A 17,209-nucleotide genomic window follows, 5' to 3' on the forward strand; every position below is an offset into this window, starting at 1 on the left:
ATGAGGCCAACAGGTCAGCCATGATCTCATTGAATGGTGGAGCAGGCTCGAGGGGGGCTGAATGGCCTACTCCTGCTCCTAATTCATATGGGTCGGCATTCGCTGGGATAGTAAGAACAACAGGCGAACGTACGAATCAGGAGCAGGAGTAGGCCCCTCGAGCCTGCTCCACCATCCAGTGAGATCATGGCTGATCGATCTGACAGTAACTTCAACTCCACCTTCCCTTCTACCCCCCTCGATAGCCTTTAACTCCCTTGCTAGTCAAGAATCTATCCAGCTCAGCCTTAAAAATATTCATTGACCCTGCTCCCGCCGCTCTCTGGGGAAGAGATTTCCAAAGATTCATGACCCTCTGAGAGAAAAGTCCCCTCATCGCCCTCTTAAATGGGGGACCCCTTATTTTTAAACCCTGTTCGCTAGTTCTAGTCTCTCTCCCACAAGAGGGAAACACCCTCTCAGCATCCGCCCTGTCAAGTCCCCTCAGGATCTTACATGTTTCAATAAGATCACCTCTCATTCTTCTAAACTGCAATGGATACAGGCCCAGACTGTCCAACATTTCCTCATAGTACAACCCCTGTGTTCCTCTTGTGTGTGTGTGTGTGGGGGGAGTCACTGTTTAAAAAGGAGGGATTGTCCATTTAAGACAGAGTTGGGGAGAAAGTTTTTCTCTCAGAGGGTCTCGAGTCTTTGGAACTCTCTTCCTCAAAAGGCAGTGGACGCCTTTGAGTATTTTCACGGCAGAGCTAGATAGATTCTGGATAAGCTGTGGGGGGGGGGGTGAAAGGTTATCGGGTGTTAGGCGGGAACGAGGGGTTGAGGTGACACTCAGGTCAGCCGTGATCTTATTGAATGGCAGAGCAGACTCGAGGGGCCTAGTGGCCTCACTCCTGCTCCTGACTCACATGTTCATCCTCGGAATCAGGCAAGTGAATCTTCTCTGAACTGCCTCTAATGCATTTATATCCATTCTTAAATAAGGAGACCAAAGCTGTAGACCGTGCTCCAGATGTGGTCTCACCAACACCCTATATAACGGTAGGAAAACATCCCGACTTTTATACTCCATTCCCCTTGCAATAAAGGACAACCCTCCATTTGCCTTCCTAATCACTTGCTGTGTCTGCTTGCTACCTTTTTTTGCGATCATGTACCAGGACACCCAGGTCCCTCTGTACCGCAGAGCTCTGCAGTCTCTCTCTCTCTCTCTCCGTTTAAATAATATACTGTTTTTCTACTCTCCCTGCCAAAGCGGAGAGGATCACTTTGAACGTTGTCAGAAGGAAGACGTTCGGTACATCCTCTCATTTTACGAACCTGTCCACTTTGTCCCCTTCCCCCTGCTCTGTCCCCTCGGCCCTGGAATGATTTATCCTGCTCCCTTTCGGAAGTCACCACACCGAACCTCGCGCTCCGGCAGCGCACTCCAGGTCATGACAATTCACCGTGAAAACAGGTATCTCCTCGTGTCGCCTCTGGCTCTTTTTGTCAGTCACGTTAAAACTGTGATCCACCAACCCCCACCCCCCCACACACACACACACACACACACACACACACACACCATGGTTGCCAACCCTCCAGGATTGGTCTGGAGGCTCCAGGAATCGGAGACCCGTTCTCCAGGAGGGCTGGCCCAGAGAAAGATTATCGGGACAATAACACAAGATTGCCTTTTTTTGGGGGGGTGATCATTTTCTTTGAACATTTCTCAATACCGGAAATAAATATGTTCAAAATGGAAGCGGGTTGGGGGTGGGGGTGGGGGGGTGGGAGGGGGAGGGGAAGGTGGGGAAGGGTGTGGAAGGGGGTGGGGGGTGGGAGGGGGCTGAGGGTGAGAGGGGGAGGGGAGGGGAAGGGGAGGGAAGAGGGGAGGGGGAGGGAAGAGGGGAGGGGGAGGGGGTGAAAGGGGGAGGGGAGAGAGGGGGAGGTGTGTGGGATGAGGGAGGGAAGAAGGGGGGAGTTTTGTGGGAGGGGGAGGGGGAGGGGGGAGGGAGTGTGGGGAGGGGATGTGGGGGTTGTGGGAGAGGAGGGGAGTGGAGGGGGGGGGGAGAGGAGTGGGGTGGGGAGGGGGAGGGGGAAGGGGGGAGGGGTGTGGGAGGGGAGGAGGGGGAGCGGGTGTGGGGGTTGGGGGGGTCGGGGGGAGGGGAGGCGGGGGAGGGGAGGCGGGGGAGGGGGGAGTGTGGAAGGGGGGAGGGGAGGGGTATGGGAGGTGGGTAGTGGAGGAGGGGGTGCGGGGGTTGCGGGGTGTCAGGGGAGTGGGGGTGGGAGGGTGGGGGAGAGGGGGTGGGAGGGTGGGGTGGGGTGGGAGAGAGGAAGGTGGGTGGGGGAGAGGGGGTTGGGAGGGTGGGGGAGAGGGGGGTGTGGAAGTGGGGGAGTGGGAGAGGGAGGTGAGGGAAAGGGGTAGGGCGTAGGGGGGGTAGGGAGGTGGGAGGGAAGGCTGATTGGCTGACGGTCAACCATCATCCAATTGGCTAAATGAATCCTCCTGCTTTCCAATTGGCGGAGGGAGGCAGCGTGTCACAAGGAGGATGTATGGATTGGCTGATGGAGATGTTGGTCATGTGGAGTAACCTCCAGGAAGACACTTAATCACAGTTGGCAACACTATCCTGCCAGTGGAAACATTTTCACCTTATTTACTCAACCCAAAGTCTTCATGATTTCGAACCCTCCCATGACATTCAAAGGTACCATTCAACAAATTACATTTATATAGCACCTTTATCGTGGTAAAATGTCCCAAGGTGCCTCACAAGAATGATTATCCAACAAATTCTGACCCCATTGCACATGAGGAGATACTAGGGACAGGACACCCAAAAGCTCAGTCAAAGAGTCTGCTTATATATAGATCCTTAAAAGAAGAGAGATAGCAAGAGAGAGAGATAGAGAGAGAGAGAGAGAGGGGGAGAGGTTTAGGGAGGGAATTCCAGAGCTCAGGGCCCCCCCAGGCAGCTGAAGGCACGGCCGCCAATGGTGGAGCGATGGGAATCGGGGGATGGGCAAGAGGCCGGAATTGGAGGAGCGCAGAGATCGCAGAGGGGTGTAGGGGCTGGAGGAGGTTACAGAGATAGGGAGGGGTGGAGGGGCTGGAGGAGGTTACAGAGATAGGGAGGGTGTAGGGATTGGAGGAGGTTATAGAGATAGGGAGGGGTGTAGGGGCTGGAGGAGGTTACAGAGATAGGGAGGGGTGTAGGGACTGGAGGAGGTTACAGAGATAGGGAGGGGTGTAGGGGCTGAAGGAGGTTATAGAGATAGGGAGAGTTGTAGGGGCTGGAGGGAATCATGGAGATAGGGAATGGGGCAAAGGGCTGAAGGAATTTTTTAAATATTCATTCATGTGTTCTGGGTGTCACTGGCAAGGGCAGTATTTATTGCACATCCCTAATTGCCCTTGAGAAGATGGTGGTGAGCCGCCTTCTTGAACCTTTGATGTTCATATGGTGTAGATACACCCACCGTGCTGTTAGGGAGGGAGTTCCAGGATTTTGACCCAAGGACAGTGAAGGAACGGACCAGCCATATAAATACTGTGGCTACAAGAGCAGGTCAGAGGCTGGGAATCCTGTAACAAGTCACCTCCTGAGTCCCCAAAGCCTGTCCACCATCTACAAGGCACAAGTCAGGAGTGTGATGAAATATTCCCCACTTGCCCGGATGAGTGCAGCTCCCACAACACTCAGGAAGCTCAACACCATCCAGGACAAGTCAGGATGATTGGCTTTGAGGGGAACTTGCAGGTGGTGGTGTTCCCATGTGTCTGCTGCCCTTGTCCTTCTAGATGGTAATGGTCGTGGGTTTGGAAGGTGCTGTCTAAGGAGCTTTGGTGAGTTGCTGCAGTGCATCTTGTAGATGGTACACACACTGCTGCTACTGTGCGTCGGTGGTGGAGGGAGTGAATGTTTGTGGATGGGGTGCCAATCAAGTGGATTGCTTTGTCCTGGATGGTGTTGAGCTTCTTGAGTGTTGTGGGAGCTGCACTCATCCAGGTAAGTGGAGAGTATTCCATCACACTCCTGACTTGTGCCTTGTAGATGGTGAACAGACTTTGGGGAGTCAGGAGGTGAGTTACTTGTCACAGGATTCCCAGCCTCTGTCCTGCTCTTGTAGCCACAGTATTTATATGGCTGGTCCAGTTCAGGTTCTGGTCAATGGTAACCCCCAGAATGTTGATAGTGTGGGATTCAGTGATGGTAATGCCATTGACTGTCAAGGGACGATGGTTAGATTCTCTCTTGTTGGAGATGGTCATTGCCTGACACTTGTGTGGTGTGAATGTTACTTGCCACTTGTCAGCCCAAGCCTGGATATTGTCCAGGTCTTGCTGCATTTGGACATGGACTGCTTCAGTATCTGAGGAGTTGCAAATGGTGCTGAACATTGTGCAATCATCAGCGAACATCCCCACTTCTGACCTTATGATGGAAGGAAGGTCATTGATGAAGCAACTGAAGATGGTTGGACCCAGGACACTACCCTGAGGAACTCCTGCAGTGATGTCCTGGAGCTGAGATGACTGACTTCCAACATCCCAACGATCTTCCTTTGTGCTAGGTGTGATTCCAGTCAGAGGAGTATTTTCCCCGATTCCCATTGACTCCAGTTTTGCTAGGGCTCCTTGATGCCACACTCGGTCAAATGCCGCCTTGATGTCAAGGGCAGTCATTCTCACCTCACCTCAGGAGTACAGCTCTTTTGTCCATGTTTCAATGTTACAGGGATAGGGAGGATTGTAGGGGCTGGAGGAGGTTACAGAGATAGAGAGGGGTGTAGGGGTTGGAGGAGGTTACAGAGATAGGGAAGGGTGTAGTGGCTGGGGGCGATTACAGAGATAGGGAGGGTTGTGGGATCAGGGAGCTTACAGTGATAGGGAGGGGTGAGGTCAAGGAAGGATTATGCACATAAGGATGAGAATTTTAAAATCAGGATGTTGCTGCACCAGGAACCCATGCAGGCCAACAAGTACAGATGGATGATGGTGAATGAGACTTGTTGCAAGTTAAGATAGAGGTCAGGGGACTCATGGATGAGAGTCTAAGGTCTGGGGCCTGATCTGGATTAGTCGGTGTCTAGAGGTAACAAACTTATCACTTCCAATGCCTCAGTGGGGATTGGTTGCAAATTGGGGTCAAAGGTAGCACTGCCAAAACCTCAATGAGATTCGTTGTAGAATCGGGGTCAAAGGTATCACTCCAAATCCTTCAATGGGGATTGGTTATAGAATTGAGGTCATATGTATCGCTCCAAATCTCTGAATAAGGATTGGTTGTAGAATTGGGGTGAAAAGTATCACTCCCAAATCCTCAGTGAGTATTGTTTGTAGAACTGGGATTAAAGGTGTCACTCCCAAACCCTCAGTGGGGATTGGTTGTGGGGGGAGGGGTCAAAGGTATCACTTGCAGTTCCTCAACAGGGATTGGATTTAGGGTTTGAAGATCGTAGGTAGCATTCTCAATTCCTCAGTGTAGATCAGTTGTAGGGTTGAGGGTCAAAGATAGCACTCCAAAAGCCTTCGTGGGGATTGGCTGCAAGGTTTGGGGTCAAATGTATCATTCTCAATCCCTTAATGGGGATTGGTTGTAGGGTTTGGGGATCAAAGGTATCACTCCCAAACCTTCAATGTGGATTTGTTGTAGGGGGCAGGGTTCAAATGTATCACTTCCAGTTCCTCAATGGGGATTGAATAAAGGGTCTGAGAATCATAGGTAGCACTCCCAATTCCTCAATGGGGATTGGTTGCAAGATTGAGTGTGAAAGTTATCACTCCAAAAGCCTCAATTGAGATTGGTTGCATGTTTGAGGATCAAAGGTATCACTCCCAATGCCTCAAAGGTGATTGGTTGGAGGGTTGGGAGTCAAAAGCATCACTCACAATTCCTCAATGTAGATTGGTTGTAGGATTGGGGTTAAAGGTATCACCCCATATCTCTCAGTGGGGATTGGTTGTAGGGTTACAGGTCAAAGGTATCACCCCTAATCTCTCAATGAGGACTGGTTGTAGGATTGGGGTCAAAGGTATCACCCTTAATTCCTCAATTGGGATTGGTTGTAGGATTGGGGGTGAAAGGTATCACCCCTAATCCCTCAATGGGGATTGGTTGTAGGATTGGGGTCAAAAGTATCACCCTTAATCTCTCAATGGGGATTGGTTGTAGTGTCAGAGGTCAAAGTATCACTCCCAATCTCTCAATGGGGATTGGTTGGCTGGGGTTTGGGTTGAACCACGTGCCCCATGAAGGCGGGGCTTGCTGATCTCGCGAGGTTTGGGGGCTGATGGCGGCGGCGGCGGGCTCAGGGCCGGAGCGGGATTGAGGAGGAGGCGGGAGGAGCTGCCCCGGGGAGAAACCATGAGCCACCCGGAGCCGGCGGAGGCCCAACCCCAACCCCAAGCCGAGGCCGAGCCTGAGGCCCAGGCAGAGCCTGACGCGAAACTCCTCCACACCAAGAGGCTGTACCGGTAAGGAGAGGGCCTGAGGCCTGGGGAGAGGGGACTGAGGCCAATAGGGGGGGACTGAGGCCAATAGGGGGGGAACTGAGGCCAATAGGGGGGGAACTGAGGCCAATAGGGGGGGAACTGAGGCCAATAGGGGGGGAACTGAGGCCAATAGGGGGGCAATGAGGCCAATAGGGGGGGACTGAGGCCAATAGGGGGGACTGAGGCCAATAGGGGGGGACTGAGGCCAATAGGGGGGGACTGAGGCCAATAGGGGGGCAATGAGGCCAATGGGGGGGGAACTGAGGCCAATAGGGGGGGACTGAGGCCAATAGGGGGGGACTGAGGCCAATAGGGGGGGACTGAGGCCAATAGGGGGGTTGGACTGAGGCCAATAGGGGGGCAATGAGGCCAATTGGGGGGGGGGGGGGACAGAGGCCAATGGGGGGAGGATTGAGGCCAATAAGTGGGGAGCCTGAGGCCAATAGGGGAGGGGCGGCTGAGGCCAATAAGGTGGGGGGGGGGGGCTGAGGCCAATAAGGTGGGGGGGGGGGTGCTGAGGCCAATAAGGTGGGGGGGGGGGTGCTGAGGCAATAAGGTGGGGGGGGGGGTGCTGAGGCCAATAAGGTGGGGGGGGGGGTGCTGAGGCCAATAGGGGGGTGGGGGGTGGGGCTGAGGCCAATAGGGGGGGACTGAGGCCAATAGGGGGGGACTGAGGCCAATAGGGGGGGACTGAGACCAATAGGGGGGGACTGAGACCAATAGGGGGGGACTGAGACCAATATGGGGGGACTGAGACCAATAGGGGGGGACTGAGACCAATAGGGGATCCACTGAGGCCAATAGTGGGGGGCCTGAGGCCAATGGGGGGGTCACTGAGGCCAATGGGGGATCCACTGAGGCCAATGGGTGGGTGAGGGTGGGGTTGCTGAGGCCAATGTGGGGGGCAGTTGAGGCCAATAGGGGGGGCACTGAGGCCAATGGTGTTGGGGGTGGGATTGTGTTATTGCTACCCCCCCACCCCGATCCGTTCTCATCTGTCTTGGCACTCCATGTTTGAATCTCTCCAATTCACGGTTCCTGCCAATGGCTCTTTATCAAAGTTACCCATGGCGTCCCATGTGACCGTGACAAAGGTAAACTTTCCCTCCTCGTCCTTCTCGACCTGTCTGCAGCCTTGGACAGGGTGGACCACACCACCCTCCTCCAGTACCTCTCCGTTGTTGTCCAGCTGGGTGGGACTGCTCTCTCTTGGGCCTGTTCATCTCGTAGCCAGCACGTCACCCCCAGCGGTCTCTCTTCCCGCTCCTGCACTCTTACCTCGGGCGTCCCCCAAGGATTCATCCTTGACCCCCTCCCATTTCTCACCTACACGCTGTCCCTCAGTGACTTTATCTGAAAGCGCACGTGTCAGTTTTCACATGTAGGCTGACGACACCCAGCTCTACCTCATCACACCACCTCTGTCGGCTCCTGTCGCTAAATTATTAGGCGGCTTATCCGACATCCCATATCGGATGAGCGTAAATCTCCAGTTAAATGTGACAGGGTACTGAGGCCCTTCCTACGAGTTGCTGCGTGTTATGCTCCCAGGCTCTGGCCTCCCTCTTCTGTATGTGTGCCCCTGTGTGTGTGTGTGTGTGTGTGTGTGCCTCTCTGTGCCTGTGCGCGCGCGTCTCGCTGTGTCTGTGTGCGTCTGTGCCTGCTGGGTGGGTCACATGTAAACCACAGTCCCTTCTCTGGGGACTTGAGCCTCATAATCTGGCCTAATGCTTCTAGGACTGAGGGAGTGCTTCAGTATTTGAGGTGCCGGATGAGAAATTAACCCAAAGACACACTGCACACCCCCGCCCCCCCCCCCACCCCCCCAATCCTCGGGGAGATGTAAAAAAACCCACAGCCACAATTGGAAAAAGTGCAAGTCAGCGGTGACCTCGGGCCAAATATCAATGACCAAGCTAACCAACATTGCTAAAAAAAACATAACCTGGTCTTTGTCACATTGGCTGTTTGTGGAAGCTTGCTGTGTATAAATTGGGGTTCCCTTCATTACAACTGTGATGCATTTCAAAAAGTGATTAATAGATTGTGAAGCGTTCTGAGATGTCTTGAGGTGTTGAAAGATGCCGTAGAAATACAAACCTCCTTTAGTATCTCAAATGAAAGACGCTGCCTCAGACAGTGCAGCATTCCCTCAGTACTGACCCTCCCACAGTGCAGCATTCCCTCAGTACTGACCCTCCGACAGTGTGGCACTTCCTCAGTACTGATCCTCTGACAGTGCAGTGCTCCCTCAGCACTGACCCTCCGACAGTGCGGTGCTCCCTCAGCACTGACCCTCCGACAGTGCGGCACTCCCTCAGTACTGACCCTCCGACAGTACGGCGCTCCCTCAGTACTGACCCTCTGACAGTGCGGCGCTCCCTCAGCACTGACCCTCCGACAGTGTGGCGCTTCCTCAGCACTGACCCTCCGACGGTGCGGCACTCCCTCAGTACTGACCCTCCGACAGTGCGGCACTCCCTCAGCCCTGACCCTCCGATAGTGCGGCACTCCCTCAGCCCTGACCCTCCGATAGTGTGGCACTCCCTCAGCCCTGACCCTCCGATAGTGTGGCACTCCCTCAGCCCTGACCCTCCGACAGTGCGGCACTCCCTCAGTACTGACCCTCTGACAGTGCAGCACTCCCTCAGTACTGACCCTCCGACAGTGCGGCACTCCCTCAGTATTGACCCTCCGGCAGTGCGGCGCTCTCTCAGTACTGACCCTCCGACAGTGCGGCACTCTCTCAATACTGACCCTCCGACAGTGCAGCACTCCCTCAGTACTGACCCTCCATAGTGCGGCACTCCCTCAGTACTGACCCTCCGACAGTGCGGCGCTCCCTCAGCGCTGACCCTCCGACAGTGCGGCACTCCCTCAGCACTGACCCTCCGACAGTGCGGCACTCCCTCAGCACTGACCCTCCGACAGTGCGGCACTCCCTCAGCACTGACCCTCCGACAGTGCGGCACTCCCTCAGCACTGACCCTCCGACAGTGCGGCGCTCCCTCAGCACTGACCCTCCGACAGTGCAGCACTCCCTCAGCACTGACCCTCCGACCGTGTGGCGCTCCCTCAGCACTGACCCTTCGACCGTGTGGCGCTCCCTCAGTCGGCTTGGATTCTGGAGTTAGTGCCTGGAGTAGGGCTTAAACCCCAATGATCTGGAAGCGTGAGAGATGTCCACTGATCCTTTGGATTTGTGCTGTTGTTGACATAAATGGGCAATGGAGTGGATTCATATAGTGACGGGGGTATAAAGGCAGAAACCCACGTGAAGGCGTCGGTGAGTCAGGGCCTGGGGTATGTGATCAGTGTCTGGGTAGGCTGGGGGGTCCGATTTAATGTTGTATTGTGGGTGAAAGATTTGGAATGGGAATATTTGTCAGCCACGCAAGATTGGGATTGGCTCTGATCATTTTCACCCTGTTTGATAATGGAATGTGTAAAGGGTGTGTCGGTGCGAGATAGAAATGATTTTCTTACAGTCACCAGTTAACCCCTCCTAGTTGAACAAAATCTCTCTGTACTGTGCCATCGGTACTGACCCCCCCTGACAGTGTGACACTCCCTCAGTACCGACTATTCTGTGCCATCGGCTGTCACCGGGAGGCTGCCTGTTCGTGTTAGCAGCTTGGTGTAACTGCAGCAGCGTTGGAACCCCAAGTCCCACCTGCCTTGCATCTTCCTGTGTAAATTTACTCCAATCTCTTCCTCTTTATTTGGGGTGTGGATTGTTGGAACCCCGATTAATTTGACCCGGGAGTGGGGAGTTTGCCTGTAGCTGCTTAGCTCAGCCCTCAGGATCCTCCCTTCAAATTGGATTCAGACCGGCTCTTTACGGACACAAGGATTAGGAGCAAGAAGTAGGCCATTCAGCCCATTGAGCCTGCTCTGCCAGTCAATAGGATCGTGGCTGATTGGACTGAGCACCTTCCTGTCTGCCTCTCCAGACCAACCCTCGACTCCCTTGTCGATTTAAAAATCTCTCTAACTCAGCCTTGAATATGTTCAATGAGCCAGCCTCCACTGCTCTCTGGGGAAGAGAGCTCCACAGACTGACGGCCCTCAGAGAGATGAAATTCCTCTTCACCTCCGTCCTCCATGCGAGGCCCCTTGTTTTGAAACTGTGTGCCCCCCCACACCCCACCCACCCACCCACCCACCCACCCAAGTTCTAGATTCCCACCGGAGGGGAGGACACCCTCTCAGCACCTACCCTGTCAAACCCCCTCCAGAATCTTATTGGTTTGTGTCTTCGCAAACCGCCCTATGTGCTCGATCGATGTCTGGAACCAGAGGGCTGTCCTCTGAGGACAGATGGAGTAGAGTGGAGCCACACGTTCTCTGGAGAACGAGCGGTGATCTCATTGAAAGGTACCAAGTTCTGAGGGGGGTTTGACGGGGTAGATGGCGAGAGGCTTGCCCACCCCGGCTGGAGAGCGCACAACAAGGGGTTGCCGGCTCTGGATGAGATGTCCGCCATTTCTTCACTCAGCGAGTGGTCATTTTGGACAGAGATGAGAAATTACTTCACTCAAAGGGTTGTGAATCTTCGGAATCCTCTACCCTAGAGAGCTGTCGATGCTTAGTCGCTGAGTATGTCTGTGACTGAGGAGGAGAGATTTTTGGGCATTATGGGATTGGTGGGGGGGGTGGGGGGGGGGGGGTGGGGGGGGGGGGGGTGGGGGTGGGGCGGGGGGGGTGGGGGGGCACAGTCAAGGTGGAAGATCAGCCATGATCTTAGGGAATGACAGAGCAGGCATCAAGGGTCTGAATGGCCTCACCCTACTCCCATTTTGCATGTTTTAGTGTGATTACCCATGATAGAGTTCATTGGAGCCCAGCCAAAAGGTAAGATGATGGATGAGACTAAGAATAGAGAGCTATCCAACTAGATAGGGCATCACAGCCAGTACAAAAACAGAATTACCTGGAAAAACTCAGCAGGTCTGGCAGCATCGGCGGAGAAGAAAAGAGTTGACGTTTCGAGTCCTCATGACCCTTCGACATCACAGCCAGTACCCTGTTGTGTCACTACTTGTGTCTTCACTCAAAGGGGTTGTGAATCTTTGGAATTCTTGACCCCAGAGGGTTGTGGATGCTCCATTGTTGAATATATTTAAGGCTGGGGACAGACAGGTTTTTGGTCTCTTAGGGAATTAAGGGATATGGGGGAGAGGACGGAGAAAATGGACTTGAAGCCTGCGATGGGCCATGGTCCTACTGAATGATGGAGCAGGCTCGATGGGCCGAGTGGTCCACTCCTGCTCCTATCTCTTAGCTCCGCCTCCTGCATTCGCTGTCCTGGTTTCAGGCTCCCAGTGTGGGGGTGGGCAGGAGTTTGGGTGGGGGGGGGGGGGGGGGTGTGCTCCTCTTTGAAATGTAGCGTATAACCACCTTCCTGCCCCCTCGCCCCCAAACCCCGACCCTGAACCCCCCCCACCAAGATCTCCCAAACACTCCAAGACATTCTGATAGCTTTTCAAAGCTGCCGGGGTGGTGGTTTGGGGGGGTGGTGGTTGACAACAAAACGTGCCTCACGGGCGAGAGAGAGAGAGAGAGCAGGCCTTGACTGAAACACTGCCCTGGGTGCCTGGGAGTGCAACAGGCCCTTGAGCCTGTTCTGCCAGCCCACTGCATCGCAGCGGACCTCTGCTTAAACTCCATTTCCCAATGGTATTCCATAAATCTCAGCCTCAACAGTCCCCAGCGACCCCTTGGCACCCAAAGGCTTTTGTTTTTTGGGGGCGGTAGAAGGTGTGGTCTGTGTGAGAAAGAAGACCTCCTGATTCTGGTCTCTAACTTAATCGATTGCGCTTCCTTGAACTGGACTCCCCACCCCTACAGAAATATCTCTTCAACCAGTTGGACCACACCTAGAACACAGTCAACAGTTTTGGTTCCCTTATCTAAAAAACAGATACTGGCATTGGAGGCAGTCCAGAGAAGGTTCACTAGGTTGATCTCAAGTATGGAGGGAGTTTCTTATGAGGACAGGTTGAGTAGGTTGGGCCTGTGCTCATTGGAGTTTAGAAGAATGAGAGGCGACTTTATTGAAACATATAAGATTCCTAGGGGACTTGACAGGGTAGATGCTGAGAGGTTGTTTCCCCTTGTGGGAGAGTCTAGGACCAGAGGATATAATCTCAGAGTAAGGGGCTGCCCATTTAAGACAGAGATGAGGAGGAATTTCTTCTCTCAGAGGGTGGTGAATCTGTGGAATTCTTTACCGCAGAAGTCTGCAGAGGCTGGATCATGAAGTATATTCAAGGCTGAGACAGACAGATATTTAATCAGTCAGGGAATCAAGGGTTATGGAGTTGAGGATTATCAGATCAGCCATGATCTCATTGAACGGCGGAGCAGACTCGATGGGCTGAATGGCCTTCTCCTGCTCCTACCTCTTATGGCCATCGGATCGCTTTCATGTTGGAAGCACTTCACCTGGATCAGCCCTCAACTCCCTAAAACTCCAAGGAACTCCAGCCCAATGCCTCCCGGGTTTTAATTCCGCCAGTCCCCTCTGACCGGTGCATTCTCCTTCGCAACGCCTCTACCAATCAGAGCCCACTTGCCGACCAACCAGCGGTCTCTTCTCGTGAAGTGCAAATTGTTGTTTGTTGTTTCCCCTCATATTGCCCTTCTTGGTGAGCGCAAGACGAAAAGCTTTGGCAAGATGGCAGGGGGTTTGTTTTTTTGGAGGGTGGGGGTTGGGAGGGCCCTTTTCTCCTGTAACAGACCTGAGAGAGCAGGGAAAGACCAGCTCTCCTTTCCCAAAGTGTTCTCTTGTCGAGGAGGGGGGGTGGGGGGGTGTTATAAACACTAACCTTCTGCCGCTGCTGTGATCTGACAGGCGAGCTGGGTTATTAGTTGTCCAGCTTTGACTAAGAGATCTTGGGAATTTCCGATGGTGGCAGAGTAGGCCGGCGGAGGGGTTGGGGGGGATGGGATTGTGTCTTTAAATTTATGGGCCGTTTCCTTAAAGGTGGGGAAAGCCGAGGATCTCTTTTACAAATGGTGGGAGTTTTGCTTCCTGTTCCCATCCCACCTCCCCCCAACTCTCTCAAATCGTAGTCAGAGTGTAGTCTTGCAGCCTCCAGCACCTCCTGCCACTGACCCCTTAGCGTGTGAGAGGAGGCTGGCTATTCAACTAAATGGGCCATCACCGCCCGGCCCTGTGTCCCCTCCCCACGGCCCCGGGTCAGCGGCTTTTGCTGGCCCTGCTTTGTGGCAGCTCCCGATAGCGATCGGGGGAGCGGCCAGCGGGAACCCCGGGCCGCTTCCCCATCCCCACCGTCCTTCTCTTGCTCAGGGTGTGGTGAGCCTCGTTGTGTTGCTACCAGCATCACAGGCGTAGGTTGGTTTGCTCAGGACAGGCTGGAGCTTGGAGCAGGCCCCTCTGTTCTCTCTTCCTGGGGTGGGGTGTGTCTGTACTACGGTGTGGCCCAGGACTGTACTCAGGTTTGTGGCTGTGCTTTCCTGAAAGCGTGCCTGACTGTCCTCACTCTAGGCTGCGGATGGCACATCTGTGATGCCCCATGTTGTTTGAGGTTGGTCAGGGCTGGCAGATTCCTCCCTGTCGGAGGAGTGAGGAGTGCTAGCTCTGCACTCCCCTGACATTGTGCTACAAAATTCGGTGTGTAGAAGATCTCTAGAGCACAGAACCCAGACCGACAATCCCAGTGCCAGCACTGAGGGAGCGTCACATTGTCGGAGGGTCAGTACTGAGGGAGCGCCGCACTGTCGGAGGGTCAGTACTGAGGGAGCGCCGAACCGTAGGAGGGTCAGTACTGTGGGTGTGCCGCACTGTGGGTGTGCCGCACTGTCGGAGGGTTAGTGCTGAGGGAGCGCCGCACCGTCGGAGGGTCAGTAGTGAGGGAGTGCCGCACTGTCGGAGGGTCAGTACTGAGGGAGTGCCGCACTGTTGGAGGGTCAGTACTGAGGGAGTGCCGCACTGTTGGAGGGTCAGTAGTGAGAGAGTGCCGAAGTGTCGGAGGGTCAGTACTGATGGAGCGCCGCACTGTCGGAGAGTCAGTACTGATGGAGCGCCGCACAGTCGGAGGGTCAGTACTGAGGGAGCGCCGCACTGTCGGAGGGTCAGTACTGAGGGAGCGCCGCACCTTCGGAGGGTCAGTACTGAGGGAGCGTCGCGCTGTCAGAGGGTCAGTACTGAGGGAGCGCCGAACTGTCGGAGGGTCAGTACTGAGGGAGCGCCGTGCTGTCGGAGGGTCAATACTGAGGGAGCGTTGCGCTGTCGGAGGGTCAGTACTGAGGGAGCGCCGCACTGTCAGAGGGTCAGTAGTGAGGGAGCGCCGAACTGTCGGAGGGTCAGTACTGAGGGAGCGCCGTGCTGTCGGAGGGTCGGTACTGAGGGAGCATCGCACCTTCGGAGGGTCAGTACTGAGGGAGCGCCGCACTGTCGGAGGGTCAGTTACTGAGCAAGTGCCACGCTGTTGGAGTCAGTACTGAGGGAGTGCCGCACAGTTGGAGGGTCAGTACTAAGGGAGCACCGCACTGTTGGAGGGTCAGTACTGAGGGAGTGCTGCACTGTTGGAGGGTCAGTATTGAGGGCGTGCCGCACTGTCGGAGGGTCAGTACTGAGGGAGTGCCGCACTGTCGGAGGGTCAGTACTGAGGGAGCACTGCACTGTCAGAGGGTCAGTATTGAGGGAGTGCTGCACTGTCGGAGGGTCAGTACTGAGGGAGTGCCACATTGTCGGAGGGTCAGTATTGAGGGAGCGCCGCACTATCGGAGGGTCAGTACTGAGGGAGCGCCACATTTTCGGATGGTCAGTAGTGAGAGAGGGCCGCACTGGTGGAGGGTCAGTATTGAGGGAGCGCCACATTGTCGGAGGGTCAGTATTGAGGGAGCACCGCACTGGCGGAGGGTCAGTACTGAAGGAGTGCTGTACTGTTGGAGGGCCAATATTGAGGGAGTGCCGCACTGTCGGAGGGTCAGTATTGAGGGCGCGCCGCACTGTCTGAGGGCCAGTGTTGAGGGAGCGCCGCACTGTCGAGGGGTTAATTTTGAGGGAACGCCGCACTATTGGAGGGTCAGTACTGAGGGAGCGCCGAACTGTCGGAGGGTCAGTACTGAGGGAGAGCCACACTGTCGGAGGGCCAGTATTGAGGGAGCGCCGCACTGTCGGAGGGCCAGTATTGAGGGAGTGCCGCACTGTCGGAGGGCCAGTACTGAAGGAGCACCGCGCTGTCAGAGGGTCAGTACTGAGGGAGCGCCGCACTTTTGGAGTCAGTACTGAGGGGCTGCTGCTCTGTTGGAGTCAGTACTAAGGGAGCACCGCACTGTTGGAGGGTCAGTACTGAGGGAGTGCTGCACTGTCGGACGGCCAGTCTTGAGGGAGTGCTGCATTGTCGGACGGCCAGTCTTGAGGGAGTGCCGCACTGTCGGAGGGTCAGTACTGAGGGAGCGCAGTACTGAGGGAGCGCCACGTTGTCGGAGGGTCAGTACTGAGGGAGCGCCACATTGTCAGAGGGTCAGTATTGAGGGCGCAAGCACTGGCGGAGGGCCAGTATTGAGGGAGCGCCCCACTGTCGGAGGGTTAGAACTGAGGGGGTGCAGCACTGGTGGAGGGTCAGTACTGAGGGAGCGCCACATTGTCGGAGGGTCAGTACTGAGGGAGCGCCGCACTGTCGTAAGGTCAGTACTGAGGGAGCGCCTCACTGTCGGAGGGTCAGTACTGATGGAGTGCCTCACTGTCAGAGGGTCAGTACTGAGGGAGCGCCGCACTGTCGGAGGGTCAGTACTGATGGAGCGCCTCACTGTCAGAGGGCCAGTATTGAGAGAGCACCGCACTGTCGGAGGGTCAGTATTGAGGGAGCACCGCACTGTCAGAAGGCCAGTATTGAGGGAGCGTCACACTGTCAGAGAGCCGGTATTGAGGGAGCGCCGAACTGTCGGTGGGTCAGTACTGAGGGAGAGCCGCACTGTCGGAGGGCCAGTATTGAGGGAGCGCTGAACTGTCAGAGGGTCAGTACTGATGGTGTGCCGATCTGTCGGAGGGTCAATACTGAGGGAGCGTCGCGCTGTCGGAGGGTCAGTACTGAGGGAGCGCCGCACTGTCAGAGGGTCAGTAGTGAGGGAGCGCCGCACCTTCGGAGGGTCGGTACTGAGGGAGCATCGCACCTTCGGAGGGTCAGTAGTGAGGGAGCGCCGAACTGTCGGAGGGTCAGTAGTGAGGGAGTGCCGAACTGTCGGAGGGTCAGTAGTGAGGGAGTGCCGCAGTGTCGGAGGGTCAGTACTGAGGGAGTGCCGCACCGTCGGAGGGTCAGTAGTGAGGGAGTGCCGCACTGTCGGAGGGTCAGTAGTGAGGGAGTGCCGAAGTGTCGGAGGGTCAGTACTGAGGGAGCGCCGCACTGTCGGAGGGTCAGTTACTGAGCAAGTGCCACACTGTTGGAGTCAGTACTGAGGGAGTGCCGCACCGTCGGAGGGTCAGTACTGATGGAGTGCCGCACTGTCGGAGGGTCAGTACTGAGGGCGTGCCGCACTGTCGGAGGGTCAGTACTGAGGGCGTGCCGCACTGTCAGAGGGTCAGTACTGAGGGCGTGCCGCACTGTTGGAGGGTCAGTACTGAGGGAGCACTGCACTGTCAGAGGGTCAGTATTGAGGGAGTGCTGCACTGTCGGAGGGTCAGTACTGAGGGAGCACTGTGCTGTCGGAGGGTCAGTACTGAGGGAATGCCGCACTGTTGGAGTCAGTACTGAGGGG

General features: G+C 55.4%; 1 protein-coding gene across 1 annotated transcript in view; it reads left to right on the forward strand.

The window, feature by feature from the left end:
- The first annotated feature begins 6,353 nt into the window (after nt 1-6,353).
- The window catches only part of LOC121274311 (ras-related and estrogen-regulated growth inhibitor-like protein), a 61,000-nt gene continuing 50,144 nt past the window's right edge, over nt 6,354-17,209 (forward strand). Inside the window, exon 1 of the mRNA XM_041181553.1 lies at nt 6,354-6,463. Coding sequence (XP_041037487.1) covers nt 6,354-6,463 — 110 coding nt within the window. The remainder of the gene's footprint in view (nt 6,464-17,209) is intronic.

This window comes from Carcharodon carcharias, assembly GCF_017639515.1.
Source record: "Carcharodon carcharias isolate sCarCar2 chromosome 36 unlocalized genomic scaffold, sCarCar2.pri SUPER_36_unloc_1, whole genome shotgun sequence".
Classification (NCBI taxonomy): Eukaryota; Metazoa; Chordata; class Chondrichthyes; order Lamniformes; family Lamnidae; genus Carcharodon; species Carcharodon carcharias.